The following is a 24,862-nucleotide window of genomic DNA, read 5'->3' as shown; positions in this document are numbered from 1 at the left end:
TCTCCCCACCTGGCCTCTGTACTAGGTAGTTTACAGGAAGCCATCCTGGGGTAGGTATGCTGGGGCAGGGCAGGGGTGTCTTTTTTCCTTTTTGTGTATGTCATTTATCTGACAATTCTCCCTCTTCCTCAATGGCCTTTCCCTGTTTCCCGTATTTGCTATTTGCATGGTACAAGCAATAAAGATACTTGTTTCAGGGGAGAAAAAAATAAAAAGCAGAGAAGCTATCAAAGAGCAGGCCTAGCGACACAACACATAGGTTGGTGTATGAGCCATTCAAGACAGACTGCCCGGAACTCCATGAAACTTGGGGCCAGAAAACTAACCCTCTTACACAGAGGGCTTGACCTGCGTCACCCAGGGGGGGAAAAAAATCGCACCACAGAGAAGACTATTTAAAGAGGAATGGAAGCATCTGACCCATTGGAAGAACATTCTCACCCCAAGTACTTAAAATTTTAAAAGCTTTAGGAGCTGAAAATCAACATGTTGACCCTATGGAAAACAGCTGTATGGAATAATTTGTTCCCTGTGGGTTCTGGGTATCAAAATTTTTTGCTGAAAAACTGTCTTTGGAGTCAATGTGCACACCGTGTTTGTCTCACAAAAAACGCAAAGTAAACTTCTAAACCTTTGGCATCATGACCTTGAGGTGTCTCACACTGGTCTTCTCATTGACCCCTGTTCCTGGCCCCCAGCTAGTTTCACTCCTGTTTTCTTTGATGATAATGATGATGAATCTTCCACTTAGTACTTACTATATGCTAGGCACTGTCTAAACGTTGAAACACAGATACTTCATTAATCCTCAAAACCAAGTGGATATGGATCAGAAAACAAGTGGTTAGAGATTAAGAGCCTTGCCCAAGGTCACAAAGGTACTAAATAGAGCCACCTGGACAAAATGCAGGCAATGGGAATCCAGGTAGTCTGATTCTAGGCCCCCACTTCCACTTTCTCTCTCCTCCCTGGGAACAAGACTTCCAGAAAAGCCCAAGCATTTAATCCACGTTGGACATCTCTGAACCCAAGGCTCTCAGCTGGAAGCTCTCAGCATCTAAGGCTCCCACTCATCTTGGGAGTGATCAGCCCTCACTGTGACCTACCCCCATCCTCTCAGCTGCACACTCCCTGTCTCCTGAAAGGAGCTTAGTTCCCACATTTCTCTCTCACCTCCTAAACTGCCCAAAAGAGGAGTGAAAGGTACCTGGGGGCCGCAGAGCTTTGGTCAGCCCAGGAAGGAGGCAGGGCAATGGAAATTTCCCCTTTTCTCAAGATAAAGGGAAGGAGAAGGGCTGGGGAAGCTCACCTCTAAAGCCAGACTCAATTTTAGCAACTCATGGCATCCAGCACGGCAGGGACCAAACGCTCCAAGTGCTCCAGGGCTGGGGGCAGAAAGAAAATAACCACTGAGCCGGGCACCCTGCCCTGACTGATCTCTTTTCAGGGAAAGTCCACAGGGGCCTCTACAAGAACTCTCTCCCCGCCACAAGGTTGCACCCTCCACCATGCCCTCAGACCCCTTAGGGAAATCAGAAGCCAAATTCCGCCTCAAAAATGTCAGCTCTTCACTAGACCCCTGCTCACATATCCCTGTTCTTGGAGAGCCCTCTTCCTGGAGGGCTCCAGCCACCGCACCTGGCCGTGACACAACCCCTGCCGCTGACCCCGGGCAGGTTGTGACCCCTCTCGGGCCTCGGTTTCTCCTCAGGTTAGAGGCCCAGGCGGAGCGTCTGGGCGGGCTGCCCCGCGCTGGCTTCCCGAGGCTGCTCACGTGCGCCGCGGCGTCTGGCCTCGCCCTTAAAGCGCCCGCTGCAAGCAAAACTTTGGCACTCGGGGGGCGCGGGAAGACGTGGAGTCTGAGGGGCCTGCGCGGGAAGGACGGGACGCTACCTCCACTCTCGGCTTCCAGCCCCTGCTCACCCTCTCCTCGCCTATTTACCCAGCCCTTTTCTTTTCAGCCACGACCTCACGGGGTCCTAGGCACCTCTGCAACTTAAAGGAAGTTAAAAGTTTGCAGCCAGCGCTTCGAGGCGCGGCCTCAGGAGACGGGGGCGGAGTTAAAGTACGGTTCTAGCCTCAGTCTTCGTGCTCCCCACCCCCTCGCCCTCCCTGGCTCCCTTGCCTCCGGGCGTGCCCTGCACCCGTGACCGAGGCAGAGGGTGATCCGGGATAGTAGGCTGGTCCAAGGTCGCGTTCGGGCCCTTGGACCGGCCGGGGCGAGCTGTGGCCGAGACGAGATGCAAAGAGCGGCTGGGCCGCGGGGGGTGACGGTGGGGACGCGGGAGGCCCTGAGGTTGCGCCCGGGCGGACGGAGGTCCCAGGAGCTCGGCGCGCGTGGAGCCGCCCCAGCGTGAACACCTCCCCGTCCCGGCCCTCACCTCAGCTGCCGCCCGCCGCGGACGCCGATCAGCGCACGCGGCTCGGGGCTCAGCGGCGGAGCCTGCGCGCGCCCGCCGCACACGCTCGCTCCGCCCCCTCTCGCGGCAGGACGTGGCCGTGGCCGTGGGCGCGTGCGCGCGGGACCCGATGGGCAGAGGCCTGCCCCGCCCCGTATCCAGGGCAACAAACGTGAGCCTGTTAGGGGCCGAGCCTGTCAGGGGCCGAGCCCGCCCCGTACCTTCGTGCCTCCCACAAACTACTGGGTTGCAGATGGTGATTTAGGAACAACCTCTTAACTTCTGGGTTGTCGAGAGCACCCCAGGCATGAGGGGAAGTAGAGAGGCAGTGTGGGGTCCCGGAAGGCGGCACCGGAGAGGATCGTTTGAAGAGGCTTGGGAAGTGCAGCACGGCAGTAAAAGCCTGGCATTTGTACCACCCTAGTTACTGCTACTTTCTCTCACTGAGGCTTCGCGACAGACCTGGGAACCGGGCAAGGCATGGCCACTTGCTCCCGTTTTACAGCTGAGGCTCAGGGAAGAAGCGGGATCCAATCTCCGGACAGCACAAATATCAGCTTCCTACCTCCAACACTCCACCCTTACCTCCCCCTTCCCCCCCCCTCAAACGGAGCACAGGGGTGATCATTCATCCATCCAACATTTATTGAGTACCGCTCCCTGCTAGTACAGTTCTAGGGGCTGCGGATACCAAGTGAACAAAACCAAGGCCCCGCCCTCCTGGAGCTCACCGGGGAAACGCCCCCCTTCCAGGCTCCTCCCTCAGTGCCCTAGACGCAGCTGGGGGAGGCAGGTCTGCCCTTCTAGCTTAAGTATTCTAGATAACCCCCCAAGTCAACTGTAAGTTCGTTGAAGACAGGTTCAATCTTCAGCTCGTATTTCTGAGGATCTAGAAACAGCAAAGCACTCTTCTCGGGCCCCAAAGATAAAAGCTCGCCCTCTTGAGAGGCCCAGTCTTGCAGTGGAGGGGCTGGGGGAGGTGACAACTATGCTCGTTAAGATTGGCTACAAGACAGGCGGGGCCAAGTGCTACTTTGGTGCTCCTCACATAGAGGATTGATGTTTGGGAGGTGAATCATCTTTTTGTGGATCCCATTACTGTACTAGCAAAGGGCAGACTGGACACACACAGGCACTTATAGCTGCTTTCCTTTCCTTCTGCTTCACATTTGTTCTGCCCACAGGCAGGGAAGATTGAACCTCACCCACAGGGCTCTGGGCCAACTAGCGGAATGGGTAGCTGACTCCTCAGAGGCACTCAGGGCTGGGCTAGCAGGGTCGTGGCAGTTGTTTTGCTGATGAACATCAGGCACGTGATCAAACCCTTTGGGTGCCCCAGGCAAGAGGACTATACACTTGGAAGCATTTCCTGTGAGACGAGGAAGGGCCAGTACCCTCAGAGACAGACAGCCTCTGTATGGTCAGTTCTGCTTCTCAGAAGCTATGAGCTTCTCCCACGAAACTGTTGTCTGGAGCTGCCCTTTCATAACTTGTCCTGTCTGCTCACTTCCTTTAGCTTGGTTGGGGAACTCCAGAGCCCCACGTCAGAGTTCAGGGTGTGCCTTAGGAGCTTCAGCACCTCTGTGGTGAAAGTAGAGTTGGCCTGTGACTGGGGCTGCAGGCCATCAGCTTCCCAGGCTTCATTGCAGGCTGTTCCCAACAAAGCAAGCCCTGATCTCCACCGGATCCCTGCAAGGCCTCCACTAGCCACCAGGAGGCAGTAGCCCAGGCACTTTCCACTACCCCTTGCAGCAAGTCTGAGCAGAGCTGATCACCTAGCCGTCTGCCTCACCCATGCCCCACTCCCAGTCCTATCTCCCAATAGCACATATTCTCCTCTCATGAGCCCAGACTTGGCCTTTGTCTCCTCCTGCCTTCCTCTGTCCAAAGAATTCCTACAGAAGCACTTTAACTCTCCCTTAGTAAATTCCAGAGAATGTTTCCCCAAACTTGGGAAACTAAAGCATAGACCATCCCCTCCTTCCCTACCTCTTCATGCTCCAAAGCCCTTGTTAGTTCTCTGAGGCAGTGGTTAGATCCTCTAATTCAGATGACAAATGGAGAACACACATGCAATGTAAGATGCTCTGCAAACCCTGCCACCAGCCATCTCCCCCCCTCTGAAGGCACTGATGCTGTGCCCAATCCCTGGCCACTCACAGCCTAGTTAGGGCTGCCCCTGCAGGACTTGCCATGACTGAGGGACCAGCTAGCCTCAAGTCACCCTGAGTCAGCTTCGCTGTTTCCTCTAGAGCCAGGAAATGCGGTCCTCTTCAGGTGAGCAAAGGCAGAAAATGCCTAATGAACCCCACTGCATAAAAAGAGCCTGCCAGCAGTCTGCCCTCTGTTCCCACCCCCCACCTTCACAGGTGCCATCTCAGCATCCAATATGCTCTAAGTTATATCCCTTTCACCACCACCCAGCCAAACAGCTGTTCAGACAATTCCCTGATCAAACAACACTGCCTTCTTCAGTTTAAATTTTATTTTACAAAAAGAGAAATAAACTGATAGGCAGTTATACTGACTTACAATTGTTCTGTTTGCTTTTTTAAAAAAGTGACATGAAACACAAGTAAAAATAAATACGTCATAGAAACAGCCAGTTGCCCAGTCTCTGGGGCAGGAGCACCTGCCCTGCTGAGAGAGGAGGGAAGCCCATGATCACACCAGCAGCTGGAACACCCAGCTACAGATGTTCCTCAAAGCCAGGCGCAGGTCCCAGGCCTCAGGGGGTGTCCTGAAGAAAGAAGATGGAAAACCAAAGCCAGGTGCCAGGTCCCTGGGGCCACCTCATCTCTCCCCCACCCCACTCCTCCTGGCAGCAGTGTGGCCTTAGTGGTTATCCATTGTGACCCCCTCAACCCACCTGGACCCCCTTCCCCGACCCCTCTGGAGAGGGTACAGGAAAAAAACAGTCTTGGGCGGGCTGAGGGGATTCTTCTGGTGAGTCCCCAGCCCACCCTGAGTAACACAACCAGATAACAATTTACACCCACGTGCACAAGGGCATGCGTGTGCACACATACACTCTGTCTCTCTCTCTCACACACACACACACACACACACAAACCTGGGCTGAGCTCTCTTCCAGGGGAGGGCCCTGGGTCAGGTCACAGTATGAGGTCCCCTCTTTTCTGATTATTATCCCAGTAGTGGTAACAGAGAGTACCCAAATCACTCCCAGCCCCCAGCCTTACAGACTCTGCAGCCTGTCTAGCTACCTCTCTCCAATGCACTAGATTACTATATCAAATAGACCTCTGAGAGAGGAAAGGAGCAGACTAAGGTCCCTGAAGAGCAAAGAAGTTGGACACTGCCTGCTCAGGAAGTTCATCGTAAGACTCGGGTATTCATAAAAGGCCTAGGGCCAAGCCAGTGGCACAGAACAGACATTAAGGGGTCACAGTGGAATACACAGGACAGCAGAGAAGAGTCAGTAGGAGGGAAATAGAGTCTGAAGGTGACTGATGGAGAGCATAACCTTCTCAGGCAGACCTTGAGGTGTGGATTTCTTGGGAACAGTCAGCAGAGGGCCAGAAAGTCTCTTGGGGAACTAATGGGGGAAGGAGCTCTTCTCTCAGGAGTTTTGATGGGGGAAGAGTCACTGAGTTGGGTGCATAGGAGGCCATGGCTCAGAAAGGAGAGACTGGTCTTCTGTGGAATCACAGGGAACTGGGAAGCACAAGGGGGTCATGGCCAGGAACACTAGGAACAAGGAATGTAAAGCCCCAGAAGACCTCAACTGGGATGAGGACTCAGTTCCAGAGCAATGCCAGGCATGAACAGACAAGCAGAGAGCCTTGCTCTGCTGAGTGCTTTGGGAGTGACAGTCCTACCCAGACGGCTAAAGTTTGGTTGAGTGTTTCAACCTATTAGCAAAATATTACCCCAACGATTTGCTTCATGTCCTGGAGTGGGAAATTTTCATATTTAGTTGTGAATCACAAGTATATAGTGATTCCACACACTAATTCCTAGGGAATAGAGTTCCAAGGACCAGAGACATCCTTAAGTCAAAAGACGCTTAAGAAGCATAACTCAAGGGGGTGAAAACTTTGCAGATATCTAATCTGAAGAAAAAATCTGGATCCAACATGGTTCACTTACTTTCTCAATTAAATGGCTAATCTGTCTCTGTTGAATTTTTATCTACAAAGGTACTGAGAAAAGGGAATAAAGCATTATTACAAATGGTAATCCTGAATTATTAAATTGTACTATATTCCCTAGGCTGAGGATTTAGGCTAAACCAGACAGATGGGGCTTGAAAGGCCCTTGAAAACATTCTATGGAAGACAGTAGCGAGGCAAGATACCTAGATCTGATCTTCTGCCCTCCCCCTTATCACCATCCTTCCCTTACTCAGGCCTGGACGGTGCGTGGACATCAACACCAAGTGTTTCTGATCAAAGGAACTGTAAAACATGGTTCTTGGGCTCTGAGACATTTCCTGCTACCCTCACACATATGCTTATGTTTGGTGTGCATGCACGCTTGCCTACCAGCACACAGAAAGAGACGACAGAAAAGTCAAAGTATTTTCAGGTTCAATAAAAAAAAACAACAACGAAACAAACCATGGAACCAGTAGCACTCTTAATTTCCCATGATCCCAGCCCTACCCCCTTACACAATATAAGCTGCTCATATCAAAGAAAATCTTGTCTAGCCAGGTCAGCCTCCCAAAACTATGGCCTCTCCTGAGTTGAAGCAAGACCCAGCCCATGGAACCACTGGGTAGAGAGCAGGCACATGCTGCCACTCAGAACACCCATTACTTCCCGGTACTTTCAAAAGCCCATCCCTCCAGTGACTGGTTTTGGTTCCTTGCTGGGATAGTTTCTGGATTCTCAGAGCTTGCTGCTGTGATTTCCTAGAGGTGAACATAGAAATATCCCTCCTTCCACACACACACACACACACACACACACACACACACACAATTTCTGGGATCCCAGTGCTCCGGAGCCTTAGAGGCATCAGTTGTAACCCAGGTTGTGAGTGTGCTCTGCAAATCAGAGATCCAGGCTAGCTTACTCCCATTAACCAGCCTCAACCTGAGAGCCCACTCTAACTGAGTCCCTTCATCATTCATTCTTGGGATGCATCTGAAAGAGAAAGCACTGGTTGGAACTGCTGTTTTTAAATTATTAAAATAATTTGCATAGCTAAATTGTAGGTCTAAGGCTTCTATAAGTAGGAGAGTTAAATGTCTGACAGGGTGCTTATGAAAATACAGAAAGCAAGCTCCCTAAGTTCCACTTTTGGTGTAACTGAACAGTGCACACACACACACACACACACACACACACACACACACACACACACACACACACACACCCATCCATCAGCCATCTCCTTGTCTCTTCTCTGGGGATAATATGCCAGAGTGTGCTAAGACTCCCCAACAGTGGAAACAGGCTGGTCAGAAGAGTTGCAGAAGCAAGCAGATACTACTAGGGGTGAGCTGGCTAAGTTGCCTCCAGGGCTTGGCAGAGGCAGATGCAGCAGCTGCCCAGTGAGGAGGGACCCATGGGTAGGTGGTAAAGCTCTAAAGCCAGACAGGGTTTGTTCATCATAAAGAACTGCCCAGCAAGGTCTTAGCAGCAGGGGGGAAAAAGGCAATATGAAGACAACCAGTGTTTATGCTTAACGCCTAGATGCCCCCTCGCCCCTGGCGGAGACCCAGAATGACTGATGTATTCTTTTAAGACGATTTAAGTCTCCTACAGAGGAAGGGCTCCTCCATGTTCCTTCAAAGAGGATGGAGGTAGCAGACACCAGGCCCACAATGATCATCCGATAGGTTGAGGAAGCCAAGACATTTCCCAATAGGAAATCAACAGTCTGTTCCCTCAACCCAGCAGCCACCTATACACAGCTTCACTAGTCAGCATAGAGAGCCTGTCCCTAAGGTCATCCCAGGAGGACACAGCTCCAAATTTGGGGTCACTTACTTCCCAATTGCAAACTCCATGATCCTAAATTTCAAGCACTGTGGAATGAGTCTCACCATCACTAACTATCCGTCACAGGATTCCCTGATCTTCCTGAGGGGCCATTTCCTGAAAACATAGTTGTTTAGTGTAAACCTTGGTCAAGCCTAACTTTCTTTCCTTGGTCAATTCACCATCTACCCAGGATTTATTCACCAGCAGCTACGGGGTCTGAGATATCTTAAAATTTCCCTTCCCATCTCCTACCCTCTTTACCCTAACCTCCCCTCCCACCCCCCCCAAAAAAGAACCAAGACACATGAAAAGTCCAAATAATAAATAATTGCCCTTAAGAAATAAATTAACATGGAGCTCTCTAATGGAGAAGGAAAAGGAAAGGCCACCAGAACAGGCAGCTGGGGGCTCAGTTCCAACCTTGTGAAGAATGTTTTTTCTGGCCACAACTCCATGACCTCCCACTCACACACTGCAATGCTTCTCCCTCCCAGTCTCTGCACACAGACAATCTCACACCCCAGAAAGGGAGATCTGCTCCGAGACAGCCACTGGGGAAAGAGACACAGATTGGTAATGCCCATTTTCTCTAATAATTTCCCCCAAATTTTAAAACAAGTCTGGCTCTGATAACCAGGGACGTGGGTTAGCTGGGCCTTGTCTTCACCCAAGTAGAAGGAAACTTGTGGTTTCCATGGCTCTTCTCCTGGGCTCACCCTGATGTTCATACTAATAGTTGCCATGAACCACCACACTCTGATTTCCATTTTACAAAAGATAAATTCATTTCTTAGTTTCCCCTTTAGTCCCTCCCTCCCTCCCTTCCCACCCGCCTTCACCCCTGCTCTGTTACATACATGTAAGTACAAACATAAACACACACACAGGCACACACACACATACCTGGTCTGCTTCTTTCCCACCCCCTAAAAGGATTCCACTTCACATGGAATCTCAGTCTGCCTACCCTTCTTCTCTTACCCTCCCTCCCTCCCCTTCCCTCTCCAGGCCAAGCTAAATCACCCAGTAAGGCAGCTCTCTCGGGAGAGAATGTTCCCAAAGACAGAAATGGGATGTGAGCATCTACCCTCAGATGGGCAAGCAAGCAAGCAGACAGCATAAGCAAGGCAGGCAGGAAGAGAGGCAGACTGCCCTGCCTCTCCATTCCTGTTTTAGGTCCCTGATTTCCCACTATTGCTGCTCTGTTGGATTATTTTTGCCTCTTTTGTTAAACAGCAACAGAGCCCTGCCACCTATGGTCAACCACCCTTCTTTGTCCTCTTCCTTTTCCCTCCTGCCAAGTGCCCTATTCTCAGAAAGCCCAGATTGCTGCCTTCCAGCTTGGTGGGCAACCTGCTGGGGCCCCGAGTGAGCTGCAGAGGGGCTCCCCAGCTATTTCCCAGTGACCTCTATTACATCATCGTCCTTATCCTCATCATCATTGGAGCTGAACCCCACCTCAGCAACCTCATGAGAGTCAAATGGAGGCACCTGGGACCGGAGAAGGCCGCCAGCTGGGTAGCCTGCATGTGGGGATATGTAGCCTGGGTAGACAGACATGCCCCGTGAAAGGTTGCTGGGCAAGACAGGGGAAGGAAAAGGCGCAAACATCCTCGGCTCGGACAGGAGTGGCTGTGAGAATGGGAGTGAGTAGCTGGGTAGTATCCCTGGTACAGAGGGGTTGAGCATGAAGGAGGGGTTGCTGGCAGTGACTGAGGTAGCCGTGGAAGAGGAACTGACGGGGCCTGCTGGCACCAGAGGGTCAGTAGTCACTGGAAACACCAGGCGGGCATCTGCCAGCAAATTGGACAGCTGGTAGTAGGAGGGGGTACTGCCCATAAACAGGGAATTCTCCCCAGCCTGGGAGGTGAAGGGTGGGGTGAGGTTATGGTTTAAGGAGACGGGTGGCATGGCAAACCCGCCAGAAACTGGATACCCGTGTTCATACGGCTGCACGGGGGCTGGCAGATGGCCCTTCCTGGACCGCCGGCGGGCTGACTCCTGGGCAGCAGGTGGTGTGGCCAACTTTCGCTTGTGGCCCCTTAAGTCCAACACTGGGTGCCTGTCACCACAGGGCTGGCCGGTCACCAAGAGGGAACTATTGAGGCAATGACCCCCATGTCTAGGTTCAGTCCCAAGAGCTGTCCCAGGAACAGCACTGCTGTCCACAAGTTGAGCTGGGGGGCCAGGCAGGGCAGCATTGGAGCTTGGGGAGCTCTGACGGGATTCCCGGGCAGCAGCCACATCTGCATACTGCTGGAGCTCACTGATGATCTCCGGGCTGTCTGGAGAGACAGGCCTGGCCAGCCCCTCAGGGTCGGGGGCTTTGGGTGATGAGGCACTGTGTCTGCCGTTGCTTGTAGACTCGAGAGAAGGCCCCTGGGAACCTGGGGACGAAATGTAGGTAACTGAGAACCAGAATGGTCAGGGAGAGAAGGCGGGTGTAAGACAAGATTCCATTAAAAAAAAAAATCCTGTCCTGTGGTCCCCCAAATTCAAATAGTTTGATGTGCAAACAACATCACCCAGTCAATTTTTCCCAATCACAAAGAAAGAAGTCCTTTGATCTAGGAAACAAGTCTATCCATGCAAAGACATGTAACTTCTCTGTACCCCAGTTTCCTGTAAAACTCCACCAAGGTGGATCCTATGAAATAAAGGATATGAAATGCTGAAAGATATTCTTTTAGTCACACTCCTTCTGGGGGCAAAGATGGTCAGTGACCAGGATGGGAGAAAAGAGGAAAATGAAGTTCAAAAAGCAGTCCATCCTGGTTAAAAACAAAACAAAATCCATGGCCATGAAAGTGAATGGGGCAACTGGAAAATCTGAAAATGGCCTGACTAGTAGGGAATATTATGGGATTGTTAACTTTTTTTAGTGCGATAATGGTTTTGTGACTAGGAGGAGTATGTCCTTAATCTTAGCAAATGTGTGCTGAAATATTTAGGGATGAAATGACATGATGTCTTCAACTTACAAATAGTTCAAATAATAGGAAGGAGGAGAGAGAAGAAAGTTTATGAAAATGATAACAGTCATTGGATCTAGCTGTAGGATACATGGGTGCTCACAGTGCTGTTCTTTCAACTTGTCTGCATGTCTCTCAATTTCCATGATAAAAGCTGGGAACAAGAGCAATCTAGCTCTCATACCCTCATACCTCATGGTGGGAGGATAAGTGAGAACCACTCCCACAGAGGGGACTTTTGCAAGAGTTCCTAACATTGTTAATGTGCCACACATATACTCTTTGATCTGGCAATCCCACTTCTAGGAATTTTTCCTATAGATACACCCATATGACTGTGAACCAGTACTGTAATGGTGGAGCACAACAATCTAGATGTCCAGGGACAGGGAACTCGGTAATGCACTGTATTACACCCATCTAACTGCATCTTGTGCAAACCTTCACTGAGGAACATTTACAGAAAGGATAAGGAACAAGCACTGAGATACACTAGTAAATGAAGAAAAGATCAAACAGTATATTACAGTAAATTAGCATTTGTTTTAAAAATGCAAAGAAAAGTTATATACATATATACATTTTTTTAACATACACAGATACACACGTGCACACATACATATCCCTGTACCATGTATATGTATAGAATATCTTTTAAAACAAAACAAAACAAAACAAAACAACAACAGGAGGGACTTCCCTGGTGGCGCAGTGGTTGGGAATCCGCCTGCCAATGCAGGGAACACGGGTTCGAGCCCTGCTCTGGGAGGATTCCACATGCCACAGAGCAGCTAGGCCTGTGTGCCACAACTGCTGAGCCTGTGCTCTGGAGCCCGAGGGCCACAACTGCTGAGCCTGCATGCCACAACTCCTGGGGCCTGCGCACCGAGCCCGTGCTCTGCAACGGGAGAGGCCACTGCAATGAGGGGCCCATGCACCGTGGCAAGGAGTGGCTCCCGCTTGCTGCAACTAGAGAAAGCCCGCGAGCAGAAACAAAGACCCAACGCAGCCAAAAATAAATAAATAAAAATAAATAAATCTATAAAACAAACAAACCAACCAAACAAAACAGGAGTAGCACCTCCAGGAAGGAGCAATGGATGACTGGAAGTATGAGGGAAGAAAAACTTACTTTTCACTTTACCCCTTCTTGTACCCTTTGAATTGTGAACCATGCACACATTATCTATTCAAAAAATAAATTAATTACAAACCACCCCCCCCGCCCCCGCAAAAATGCCATGTAGGTCAACGGAAAGTAGAAGCCACTATACCTGAGGCAGCCATCTGACCATCTTCAGGGGCCTTTGGTTTGCCAGTTGCCCGGACAGCAAAGATTCGCCCATCACTGGTACGGATGTATGTCCCTAAGAAGAAACATGAGGAAGACTGTTAGGAGCAGACATGCAATACAGCCAACCCTGGGAAACTCCAGGCCTGGGCACTGTGGGCTCAGAAACAGCTGTAAAACTGGTGTCACATCCTCTCTCAATATCCCTGAAATGAGGAGTGGGATGACTGAGCTGTGGACCCAATATTACTCACTTATTCCACAAACACTGACTGCGTGACTACCATATACCAGACACTGTTCTAGACACTGAAGTACACAAGACAGAAAAGGGCCCTGTCTCACGGAGCTTAACTCTAGAGGGGGAGATAGACAATTATACTAGAAAATATCAGGAAAGGTTAAATGCAATGGAGGAAATAAATAGGGTGCTGTGAAAGAGAGTAAATTGGCTCCTTCTGTTCTGGCCCAGGTCCTCTTGATCTGGAAGGAGGCTTATTTCCTCAATAACACCCCTCCCTTGGCAGGAATAATTCAAGATGGCTATTCTATTCCCACACAGCACTAGTCAACCTTTCCTTGGTCTTGAGCATGTCATTTGATCTATCTCTTGGTAGGGCTGCCTCTTGGCCAGAGGTCAAAAAACTTTTTCTTAAAGGGTCAGTGAGTAAATATTTTTGGCTCTGTGAGCCATAAGGTCTCTGTTGCAACTACTCTGCTGCTGTAACATGACAGCTGGGTGTGGCTGTGCTCCAAAGGTCTTTATTTATGGACACTGAAATGTGAATTTCATATCGCTTTCACGTCACAGAATACTATACTTTTGATTTTTTTTTTTTTCAACCAATTGAAAATGGTTGAAAATGTAAAACCCATTCTTGGCTCAGAGGTACAGTAACAGGAAGCAGGCATGATCTGGTCCGTGGGCCACAGTTTGCATACCCCTGCTCTAGGCCAGGAAGAACCCAGTAAGGGGGCTACATATGACCTTCTCTGGGTGTCATGTATTTCATGGCATCTTTTCCCTGAAACTAAAAGTACTTTAACCCAACAGAGGCTAGGGCAAAATCTCCTTACTAAACAAAGACCCTCGGGGAGCCTCACACAGCAGAGGCTGACATGAAAGATAGGCTTCAGCTGTGTCCTAACACCATCCAGCCCAGATTTCTCCAGCAATCTCATCTGGAGAACTCCATAAGGAGGCCAGAGGCAGTGGACTTTTCAAATGGCCACACTGGAAAATTCTGTCATGCAACCCAGGTATACTTATTCATCCACCCACTACATTTTCTAATCAGAGACATCCACCCCACTCTAAGCAAGTAGGTAAGACGGCACAACAATAAACAGGTTGGCTTATAACCCATTCCACAGCTCATTCCCTCTGATTCTGGCCTCCCTGTGTGTAGTGTAAGTGCTAGACATTAAGCTTTTGACTGCTCAGACATCCATTTCAAAGACATCCATCTTGGGTAAACAAACTGCCAGCCGTACGGCACAGCTACTAGCTAAACTACTAGGTAAGGAACCAGGCTGCTCCCTCCCTTGAAAAGTTCCTTTTTAGAAAGCCTGAGGTAACCTAGGTAACTAACCCTTGAGTGAGCTCGCTCTTCCCTTCCCACACACTAATTCCCATTCTTATGTTTTAAATTCACCAATAAAGGGACTTCCCTGGTGGTTCAGTGGTTAGGACTCTGTGCTTCCACTGCAGGGGGAACAAGTTTGATCCCTGGTTGCGGAATTAAGATCCCACGAGCTGCACGGCGTGGCCAAAAATGTAAATAAATTCACCAATAAAGACTGAACCTGCGAAACCCTAGCCACCCCACTCTTGGACCCTAATAAAGACAGAGACCCAGGTCCACAATCTCTTTCTCTCTCTCTCCCCCCACAACCTTCCTGTGTGGCCCTTGAGTGTGCCATGTACCCTACAGGACCTGTGAGTAGTAAACCTTGTTTTTTCAAAGTTCCTTGATGATTGTTGCTGAGGTGCATCTTGCAATCATAATAAGAACAACAAGGGCTGGTCTAGCCACAACACTGGCTCTGGGGAAATGTATGTGGGGGCTTGCCACAAGTACTACAGGACTGGATGAGTGCCCCAGGCATTCCTAGCCGATACTATCGATAGGCTGAGACCAATACAAAACACTGTGTGTATCCAAACCCACTCCAAGAGTCTCCATAAAAACGATGGCAAAATATAGGAATGCAGGGACCCTAACTCCTTTCTTTTAAGCCACTGACAGATATCCTTTGAGCCCACCCCACTTGGCTAAGCTCCTAGAAATGTCATTTTCTCATGTTTCCCCCACGTGTTACACTCCTATAGGATGATTCCTATCTTCTCTCTAGCTCAAACCATATGTATTTATTTTGCTTGCCAGCCCACCACTCTCAACCAAAGGTAGGGAATAAGCCCTTTGGTCAGGCTCTCACCTTTTGTCCCACGGATGATGTGGATGCTCTCACCAGCATTAATTCTTGCCTGTACGTCTGTGGAGCTGTTGAGTCCAGGAATAACAATATCTAGTGGAGACAACAGACCTCAGATTTAGATTACATGGGGCCTGACTGAAGGAGGGAAATAAAATGCAAAGTCCACATCCACCCCTGTTCCTCAATGGTTTCCCTAAAGCGTCTCAGTGGAGCAGAGGTCAGAACCAAGGAAGTTTTGAAACCAGCAGGGCCTCTCACAACTGTCTAAACAAAGAATACTGTGAAAACAAGAAACTTTTTAGAAATCTGATCATCTTTCTGATCAATTTTCCTTGATTTAATTTAAAAATCATAGAGTTTTTGGTTTAGAAAAAGTTTCAGTTCAAATGTTTATTTCTATTTTTGTTTCTCCCTCCCTAAGCTATTTGCATGTATCTGCTGCTCCTGTCACTATGAAGAGAAAGAGCATTTTCAAGAATCAGCAGAGAAACAGGATTATGAGAGGCTCTCTCTTTTTTTTGGCTGTGCCGCAGGGCATGTGGGATCTTAGTTCCCCGACCAGGGATTGAAACCACACCCCCTGCAGTGGAAGCGTGGAGTTTTAACCACTGGACCACCAGGGAAGTCCTGAGAGCCTCTCTCTTTGTTTTTAATTTGTTTCAAATTTTTTTCTTTTTTTTACAATGAACAGCTATTATTTTCATACTCAAAAAAACCAATTAAGATGTTTTCATGAAAATGTATTATGAGTATTTCTAGATAACAAGATGAAAAACAGCATCATGAAATGCTTTCCTTCCCAATTACCCTGAACCACAGAATCAATTGCAGGGACGGATGGGCTGCCCAACTCCTACCACTGGCCCATCATGCTCGATCTACATTAAACTTACAAAGAAAGAAGCAAGCGACATTTAGGTCTTTTAACTAAAGAGGTTGAGAGCTGTCCTTCATACCCACCTGACCCTACAAGTCAGGCAGGACTCAACACATTCACACCTCTCTCTGAAGACCAACCCTATGTCCAGTGACATTTCCACAATCTCTGCAGTGTTCAGAGTCCATCCCACCCACCACATTCAAGAAAACCCAGTTCCGTGTTGCTCTTCTTAAGACATTTCATTAGAATGCAAATTCTTCAAGATCAGGGACTGCTGCCTTCTCTATTTTTACCTAGAGTGCCAATGTAGTATGGCCTAGAATGCAAACATTGTTTAATAAATACTTCCTGAATGAACAAAGTAATTTTAAAAGGGACAGCACCCTGGAAGAGAACTCAGGAGCTCCCAACCTGTTGTGGTGACCACCTTCTGCACAAGGACTCCCGCACGTTGCAGGTAGTTGATTGGGAAGTTCATAGCTGGATTTGTGCTGGAGGCAGAGCTTACACTACCTCCCAGTGGGACATGCCGTGGCATCATGGGGATTGGGGTGGACTGTACAGGACGAACACTGGCCACAGGCTTCTCATCACTCTTCAGTGTTGGCTGCCTAGGAGAGAAAGAGAAGCACACTAAGGAAGTTTGGCAGAACAGCCCTTACTTATCTTTCTGCAAAGACTGCTGAGCCTCTCCAGACTTCCCCATTCTACAGCCTCAGATGCTGCTGAGAGAAGGATCAAAAGAACCTGCAGGGTATGGTAAATTCAAAAGGAGACTAGAGGCAGGGCTGAGACAGAGAGGAGACAGAGACAGCAAGGGATAACGCCTCTCAGAGTCTAAGAAGAATCAATGTCAGTGGAATAATGCCTTTTTGGAAATGTGAGGTGACATCTGCTCCTCTAGAATTTGGACTGTCTACATAAATTAGGAATTCGTCCTTGGAAGGAATTCGTCCTTGGAAGTCAGGTAGAGGCAAAGAGGCATTAAGTGGGGGGGAAGTTCTTCAGAACACGGTGCATACTAATTTGAAGATAGATGGGTGGAATTTTCCCACTAACCCAAGAAAATAGGGCCATGTGACGTCACATGTTCTGGTGGTCTTGAGACTATCTATCCAACTTTAACCATCATTACCCTCTGAAATCTCAAGTTTCAATAAGTAATGCAGACACCTCTCTCTTCTGAATTACTTTTCAATGGACTTCTCCCAGGGCCAATCCCCAAAGTGCCCCTAAAGTCACAGCCACCACAAAAGCAGCAGCAGGCAAAACGCCGTGCACAGAAGTTGGGCTTCTACATGGCACAGAGCCATGGCCAGCCTGAGTACCGGTTGTGCATCTCTTACTACCAAAGTGCCAAAATGTCATCCTGTGGTCAATGATGCATTCCTCACTTTTCACCTTCCTTTCAACTGGATGTTGGTACCTTGAGAAAGCTACTCCTTATTTAAGGTTTCTGAAATAAAGCCCCTGTCTCTAAGATTTCTGAAGTCTGCATCTTTGGTCTTTAGTTCAGAGAAAGAGAGCCTCTTGGACTGGTATGCTCTTCCTCATCTGACTGAAGACTGGCACATTAAAGAACACACCACTGCTGTTGGAGTAGGTCTGCATGTCTCCTCAGTCACACTGCTCTCAGGTTGCCTTTGGGCAACCCCTGGGGCCCTGTGGATGCCATCATTCCGAGATAGGCCAGGTAGCACAGCAAGCTCACCAGGATCTGGGACCCACTTCCGCAATGCCTGCCCAAGGTGGCTATGCAGGAGCTGGGGGCCCTGCTCAGATGTCAATGGGACTCTTCTCAGGATAAGAAGTCAGAAGGGTAACAGGAATCTAGCCTAAGCCCCATACTCTGCAGGGGCTAAGGCTAGGAATTTGGGCGGAAAGGCCTCCTCACATGTACCCAGACAGGATAAGGAATCAGCAGGATCATGGGATGGCTCATCAAATGCTGTGAGAGGCCAATGCCTCCCACAGGGCCAGAGTTGGGCCAGAAAAGGAGCTGAAATCTCCTCAGAGCCCAGCTCATTTGTCACATCTTCCCTCCATATGGCTTTTCTCCTACTGGGTTCAGACTTAGTCCATTCCTGCTGTTACAAGGAAAAGCCCAGAAAAGAGATAAAAGGGGTGGAGGACGAGAGAAGAACATACTCAGGCAATAGTATCTTGGAAAATGACACAGAAATAAAGTTTGAAGGCTTTGAAACATGGCAATTTTCTACTTGAAAGCATCTTATACATAAAAAGTAGCAAATTTACTCACCAAAATTTAGTCTTACATAAAATCTTACATGGCTTCAGTTCCTTTAGAAACTCATTTGACAAGTTTATTTTTTTGTAAACATGGAATAGTCAAAAGAAACAATTCTTAAATCTATCCCTCTCAAAATAATTATCTTTAATTCAAGATAATCAAATAATGTAAAAATGCAAACCAGGCAATCAGGAAGCTGATCTGATAAAGGCTATGAGGCACTTTGTCTTGTAATGAGGAAAAAAAACAGAGATAACTATTCTATAATTTCCTACAAAGAGCTTTTCTCCCACCTAGCAATTGGCTTCCATGCTGTTCCTATTCTTAATAGTTCTGGAAGCTGTACTCAAGAAAAAGATTTTTTGCTCAGGAATAAGGCGGACACAGAGTGAAATCCCATTAGGAACAGCAGGATTCCCTGACTGCAATCCAAGACCCACAGAAGACCTGGCCTTCACTCTTGAACTTCGCTGCTAAGTGAGGGCTAGCACCAAGGTGCTGCAGATAGGAAGCAGCTGTGTGGGAGGGCTGGGCATTTGTGTTATGGGAAGCTGCATCTCCTCGGGAGTCCAGAGGGACTCTCCTGAGTCACAAGCCCAGCAGCTCACTCTTCCAGCCAGAGCTGCTTAAAACACCAGGGCTGCTGAACTGCTTCAGCACCTCATCCAAGAGCAGAACCTCTCAGTTCACAGCAGCCAAAGAGCAAGTTGTAGGGTCTCCCTTTATTTAAAAAAGGAACCAGTTGAAAGGCTTGACCCTGGCCCAGCAGCAAATCTTCCTCCCTTTTCAGTGACTCACCAGTTTCTCTGACTGAAGGCAGGGATGCTGGTCAGGCTCTGGTCACTGGCGGGGTAATACTGAGCATATGATGGGCGGGTGTAGGGGACCGATGTACGTTTGTCTTCCTCGTAGCTTTTCTTTGCTGCTTTTTTCTCAGCTTTGGTCAGCTTGTGATCCTTTCGGTTAAGGAGCAATGACTCATGCTCAAAAGGCTCCTGGGGACACAGGAGGATGTTGATTTAATTACCAGTCTTTGTGACATACAATAAGCCTTACTTTGAAACCAAGAAATGGCTGGCTGTCTCCAGTACTTAGCAAAGAGCCTGCTCACAGACACACAGGTGGGTTTACTGTCTTCCTGTCAGCAGCATAAATTCTCAACTCTAACCTAGCACCAGCTTTGGACAACCTAAGTCTGCCTTCCATATCAAAAGAATGGGAGAGTTCAGAGAATTACCAGACTATATTTTCAGAACTTTTCCCCCTCTCTTTCTGCTAGGAAAACTCACAACGGCCAAATTATTCTCATGACTGAGCACACACTCCTAGGATGAGACTAGGATAGGATAGGTGGTTTGGAGAGGGGAGGGGGACTGTCTGGGGCAAGGAAAAGAAGCAGATGAATTCAAGTTGTCTGCATGAAACAAAACTTTGGATGAAGGAAACTAGCTTGCCAGACAAGCCTCCCTCAGTGGAGAGTGCAGTACTGGGACACATGCATACCAGGGTCTTACCTTGGTGATGAGGTGAGGGTATTTCAGACAGGCAAGTTGCAGGACTGGCTCCTTGATCCCCTTTATGTTCAAGGATGCTTGGGGAGCTGGCTCCTTCTCAACAAAGTGCAGTAGGTTCTCCACCTCCTTTCGAGTAAAGTTCAGCATTGGATTGAGATCGTCCACGACCCTATCTAGAAGGGAGAAGACATGGAGAAAGTCAGTTCACAGCAAAGAAAACTGCAAAAACATAGCTACAAATATTGGAAGAAAGGTTGTGGGTGGCATAATTGTTACCAATATCTAAACCATCTCAGGCCACCCCATATCTGAAAGTCAAACAGCAGGTCTGAGACCCTCATGAAACAGAAATATGTTAAGAGAAAATTGCATAACCAGCTCAGCTCTTATCATTAAACCCATCTTCAACAATCTGAGGTAAATTCCCTCTTAAGCAATTATTTGAATCAGAATGAGATGGAAGGAACTGCTAACTTTCTATGACTGAAAGCCTGTGTTTCCACATCCTGCCCCCCTCCCCTCCCACTCTTGATACAATTAGAGTGGTAGCCTGTATAAATGTGCCTCTTCTGAGCCTGGAAGATGGCCCACCTGACATGCCCTGCTTGGAAATCTGACGGTCATAGATCTTCTTTTCGAGGGTGAAATCAGCCACAAGGCGATAGATGTGACAGGGTTTTTTCTGGCCGTAACGGTATACCCGACATACTGCCTGAGCATCATGGCAAGGGTTCCAGGAAGCATCAAACACCACCACTCGGTTGGCACCAATCAGATTCACGCCCAAGCACCCAGCCCTTTAAAACACAAGCCAATAATCACAGAACCTTTAGTTTTAAAGATAGTTTCAAATTGGTTTTACCCTCTGTGACTCCTACCCCGATATTATCCTCTTTATCCTAAGCAGAATATACTGAATGATTCTGCTAATGAACAGTGCATTCCTCAAGCACTGAAAAGTATGCCCTGAAAGTCCAACATGGAAGTACCTACCAGCTCAGAAAGAAAACCCACCCTCCCATCCCTCTGTGATGAGTAAAGGCCCATATCTTGGCCCCAGAGTGATGTCACTGGCTGAGGGGAAATGTCTGCGTACCAATGTTTCTGATGTGTTTAGTCTAACAGCTTAGGAGAATGACTGGTTCACACCCTATCGAGGGCATTCTGATGGCAGAAGGCAGCACAGCCTGCAAGTCGCTTGGCATGAGACAAATAATGCCATCAGCCTTTTACAGTTATATTACACTTTCTACTTATTAAAGCACTTTCACATTCATCACATCATCTAAGCCTCAGAACCGTCCTGAGAGAAAAGATAATTATGACCATTGTGAATGAAGGTCTCAAAGAAATTCATGACACTATCATAATTGCCCTTCTAACACAATTTCTTTCTGGGGTCCCCTCTCTGACCTCAAGAACAAGTCACAAACCTGAGGAGATTTCTTCTGACAGAACTTGGACAAGCCTTTGTGGTACCTGCCCATGCAGTCAAATGCCCTGAATGCAGTCCTCTGACCTCCCCTCTCAGGATCCACTCACCTTGTGGAGAGAAGGAACAGCCAGGTGGTGAGGTTGCTGGGATCATTGAACTGATTAATGAGCCGCTCCCTCTCAAAGGCAGGGGTGCTACCATCTAGCCCTAGGACAGAAGGAAATACACAAGAAATGGACAGATGAGGGCAGTGGTATACAGCAAAATCAATGGGCAAATGTGTTTAAAACAAAACAAACACACACTACAGTGCTCAGCTTCCACACCCTGGACATTCCGTGGGGATCTACCATGAGACCCAGGCATCTATAATTTTAAAATACCCCCAAGTGATTCACATGTGCAACAAAGACTATAAACTGTGTTTTTCCCTTTAGTATCTTGGGTCAATTCTAAGGCCAAGGTTCCTAGACTTCAGAGTGCAAAAGAATCACCCTAGTTAAGGAAGCCTGGCAAACACTGGCTTAAGGTAACTGCTCTGCCTCAGTCCTGTGAATCCTAGTGACTGCAAAAGGACCAAGGGTTTTGTGTTTTGATATGGATGATGTTCCTCCCCCACGCAGGAATCCACATTGTTAACAAGCTCCTAAGGCTAAGAAGTTGCTCGAAGGAGACATAAAAAAAATAGAACTGGAGCAGTGGGATGGGACATATGAGTGAAAAGAGGGAAGCTCAAAAGAAAGAGAAAAGGTAAGCTTCAGTTAAGAAGCATGAATAAGGGAAGAGAGGGGTGACATTTGCCACCTATAGTAAAGCAGAGAAAAGGGCAAAGCTAAGGGTATGAAATACTACATGGAGAACTGAATCACTACCAATGTAGGAAGCATTAGTTTAATTGCCTGGTATTAGAGGCTCCCTCAATCAACACCCCAATCTACCTTTCAACTTGAGTTCCCACAATTTCCAAGCACAAAAAAGCTCAGCACTGACTCACTGGGCAAGCCTATAGTCAACACAAGGATCCAGGCTAGCTCCTGTGCTGGAGTCTCATCACCACCCCCTGAACCTCCATTTCTCTAAATCTTTCCTTTAGGCCAGGGCTTCTCAACAAGATTTCCCCACCCTGCTACCCCAGAGGGAACATTTGGCAATGTTTGGAGACAGTTTGGGTTGTTATAACGCTGTGGATGCTACTGCCATCTAGTGAGTAGAGAACAGAGATGCTGCTAAACATCCTACAATGCAAAGGACAGCCCCCTACAACAAAGAGTTAACTGGCCCAAATGTCAATATCTGGTCAATAAGTCTCTGAAGTCAATATTTCTCAACTTTTTTTTTCATTACCACCCCACTAAGGAGGCTTTTTACACATTTTTTCCCAATCACCATGCCCTCCATAAAATTTTAACACCACAGATATACTGTATATGTTTATTCATTATATACATATTTGTGCTTTATACTCTTAAAAAGTTAAGATTTTTTGTCTCCTCAAGAACCAATTTTCACCCCCTTAGGGACATCATCTCCCCCAATTTGAATACATGATCTAGGCTGTGTTCACTTTGTTCCTTCTGCCTAAGATGATCTTTGGGCCACACCAGCTCTGTATATTCAAATTCTCCCCATCTCTGCAAGTCTAGTGCAAGTCCCACCTCCTCCAGGAAGCCTTCTCCAACCATCCTCACCATGATGATTCTGTCCTCCTTAGAACCCCCATGAGGGCAATCAATCAGTGCTACTTTGAATCTGTCCTTGAGTTGCTGCACCTCAGATGATGACAAGGAATATGTCTTCTACATCTCTGCGCTCCCCCTATCTGGCTTAAGCTCCCCAGCCCAGGACAGTGCCTCACACAAAGCAGCTCGCTCTTAGTGTCTCTCTGCTCCTTAGTCAATCACAGATATTCTTGTTCATGTGATGGTGAATGTAGTAGGAGAAGAAAGGAAGAGAGAGAGGGGAAGGAAACTCTTAGGCAGACCTTGCCAAGGCTCCAGGAAGAAAGCAGCAATGAACTCACGGAAGTAGCTGACGTTTCGAACCCACTTCTGTACTCCTTGCCCCTCAGCACCAGGTAGACAGGGCGCTTCTCGTTTGCCTAGGAACTCCTCGATTAAAGCCAAGGTGGAAAGGCTCTGGCTGAAAGGGACACATTTGGTTCAGAAGGCTCCTGGACCTAAGGGAATCTTGTTCCCCAATAGGCCCACCTCAGCAGGCTCCCCTCTGACAGTGGGAGCTCCCACATCCTACTCCCCACAAAGAACCACCCTAGCTCATAAGGGAGTAGAGTCATCCACACAATTATTACCACCACCCTACTAAAAAATTCTCTATCCTATTACTTCCTCGATTGAAAAATTCTGAGATTTAGCTCAGTGCAGAGTAACAAATAGCATCAGCATTAAAAACCAACACTGCATGAATATGCCTTGGATCTAATTATAGGCCACAGGCAATATTATGGATCTTACTAAGGAGATAGATCATTTAAGTTGCTTCCAAGTTATCCAGAGAGCCAGTCCATAAAAGCAGTGTAACACTAGGCTCTCCCTAAGTTACAATCACCGCTTTCCTCTCAAAGTATTTTACATATGGGAACCCTCAGTCTGAGACTCCCAAGCCAGGCTCCTGCCACTTAGCTCTCACTGGAGCATAATCTAGTCGGAACAAAGGAGAAGCAATCTACTTTACGTCTGTTTCCCTGAGGAGTGAGGCCTTGATGGGACTCAAAGCTCTGGCAAGACTGAGAATGTGACTTGGAACAAAAAACATCATTTACTTGGCCTTATATACAAAGCTTAGAAAAAAAAAAAAAGGCTGGGGAGGCACAGACGCAGTTTAGACCAGGGGTCAGCAAACGTTTTCTGTACAGGACCAGAGAGTAAATATTTTTCGGCTTTGCAGACCACACACAGTCTCTGCTGCATATGCTTCTCTTTTTTTAATTTTAATTTTTTATTTTATTTTTTTTGGCCGCACCCTGTGGCTTACAGGATCTTAGTTCCCTGACCAGGGATCGAACCCGTGTGCCCCGCAGTGGGATCGCAAGAGTCCTAACCACTGGACCACCAAGGAATTCCCTGCATATGCTTCTTTAAAAAAACAAAAACAAAAAAAACTCTTTTCAAATGTAAAAACTAGCTCTCAGGCTGTACAAAAACAGGCCACAGGTCATATTTGGCCTGCGTCACAATTTGAAGGATTAGACTGTGATCTCCAATGTTAGCCTAAGGTTTCAAATTGTTCTTTGCAGAGAAATTGCATTGGATAAACAAAGAAACTCTAAGAAAGAGAAGAAATGCAAGAAGGTCCTCACAAGAAGCACTGGTTGCAGAGGCATGGAGATAAAAGGGGGCTGGTGCAACCCCGGATGGTCTCACTCTGCAGGAGTTGTATCACTCTTTACCAAAGACACACACTCGGCACTTTCTCTTCCTACCTGAACACAAGGATCTTGTCTCCAAGCTTCACACTTTCCTCAATCAGGTGGAAAAGCAGTACCATCTTGGGAGAGTTCTCTAAGACACCAGTCTGGTAATTAGTCAAAAGGTCCTTGGCCTATAGAAGAGGAAATGAGGCAGCTTGGAGCAGGTCCACGGCCAGATTACTAGAAATACAATTCTCTCCCTCAAAGGCAGCAGCTCACGGACAACCTTAATAGTTCCCTGCAGACCCTAGCAGTACAGTGCACTGCGCAAGACCCACCCTCTCCCCACGAAAGCTTTGC

At 48.0% G+C, this 24,862-nt stretch overlaps 2 protein-coding genes across 5 annotated transcripts in view; both read right to left on the bottom strand.

The window, feature by feature from the left end:
* The window catches only part of TEX264 (testis expressed 264, ER-phagy receptor), a 29,295-nt gene extending 26,810 nt beyond the window's left edge, over positions 1–2,485 (bottom strand). For 2 of the 4 annotated variants that reach the window (XM_082663322.1, XM_082663325.1), the window contains exons 1-2: positions 2,382–2,485; positions 1,310–1,385 (exon numbers count right to left, since the gene is read on the bottom strand). The gene's annotated coding sequence lies outside the window, so the exon portion shown is untranslated. Of the gene's footprint in view, positions 1–1,309; positions 1,386–1,638; positions 1,721–1,942; positions 2,009–2,381 lie in introns of those variants that run through there. The other 2 variants (XM_082663324.1, XM_082663323.1) reach the window with 2 other exon arrangements.
* Positions 2,486–9,330: 6,845 nt separating this feature from the next.
* Positions 9,331–24,862, bottom strand: part of RAD54L2 (RAD54 like 2) — an 87,422-nt gene continuing 71,890 nt past the window's right edge. The window contains exons 14-23 of the mRNA XM_082664653.1: positions 24,575–24,693; positions 23,156–23,274; positions 21,243–21,342; positions 20,292–20,497; positions 19,701–19,873; positions 18,985–19,181; positions 16,347–16,546; positions 15,056–15,145; positions 12,600–12,692; positions 9,331–10,740 (exon numbers count right to left, since the gene is read on the bottom strand). Coding sequence (XP_082520779.1) covers positions 9,746–10,740; positions 12,600–12,692; positions 15,056–15,145; positions 16,347–16,546; positions 18,985–19,181; positions 19,701–19,873; positions 20,292–20,497; positions 21,243–21,342; positions 23,156–23,274; positions 24,575–24,693 — 2,292 coding nt within the window. The 3' untranslated portion in view covers positions 9,331–9,745. The remainder of the gene's footprint in view (positions 10,741–12,599; positions 12,693–15,055; positions 15,146–16,346; positions 16,547–18,984; positions 19,182–19,700; positions 19,874–20,291; positions 20,498–21,242; positions 21,343–23,155; positions 23,275–24,574; positions 24,694–24,862) is intronic.

Source organism: Grampus griseus (assembly GCF_964374135.1).
Source record: "Grampus griseus genome assembly, chromosome: 10".
Classification (NCBI taxonomy): domain Eukaryota; kingdom Metazoa; phylum Chordata; class Mammalia; order Artiodactyla; family Delphinidae; genus Grampus; species Grampus griseus.
Note: the sequence above shows the minus strand (reverse complement) of the source record. Positions and strands in the feature narration are given on the sequence as shown.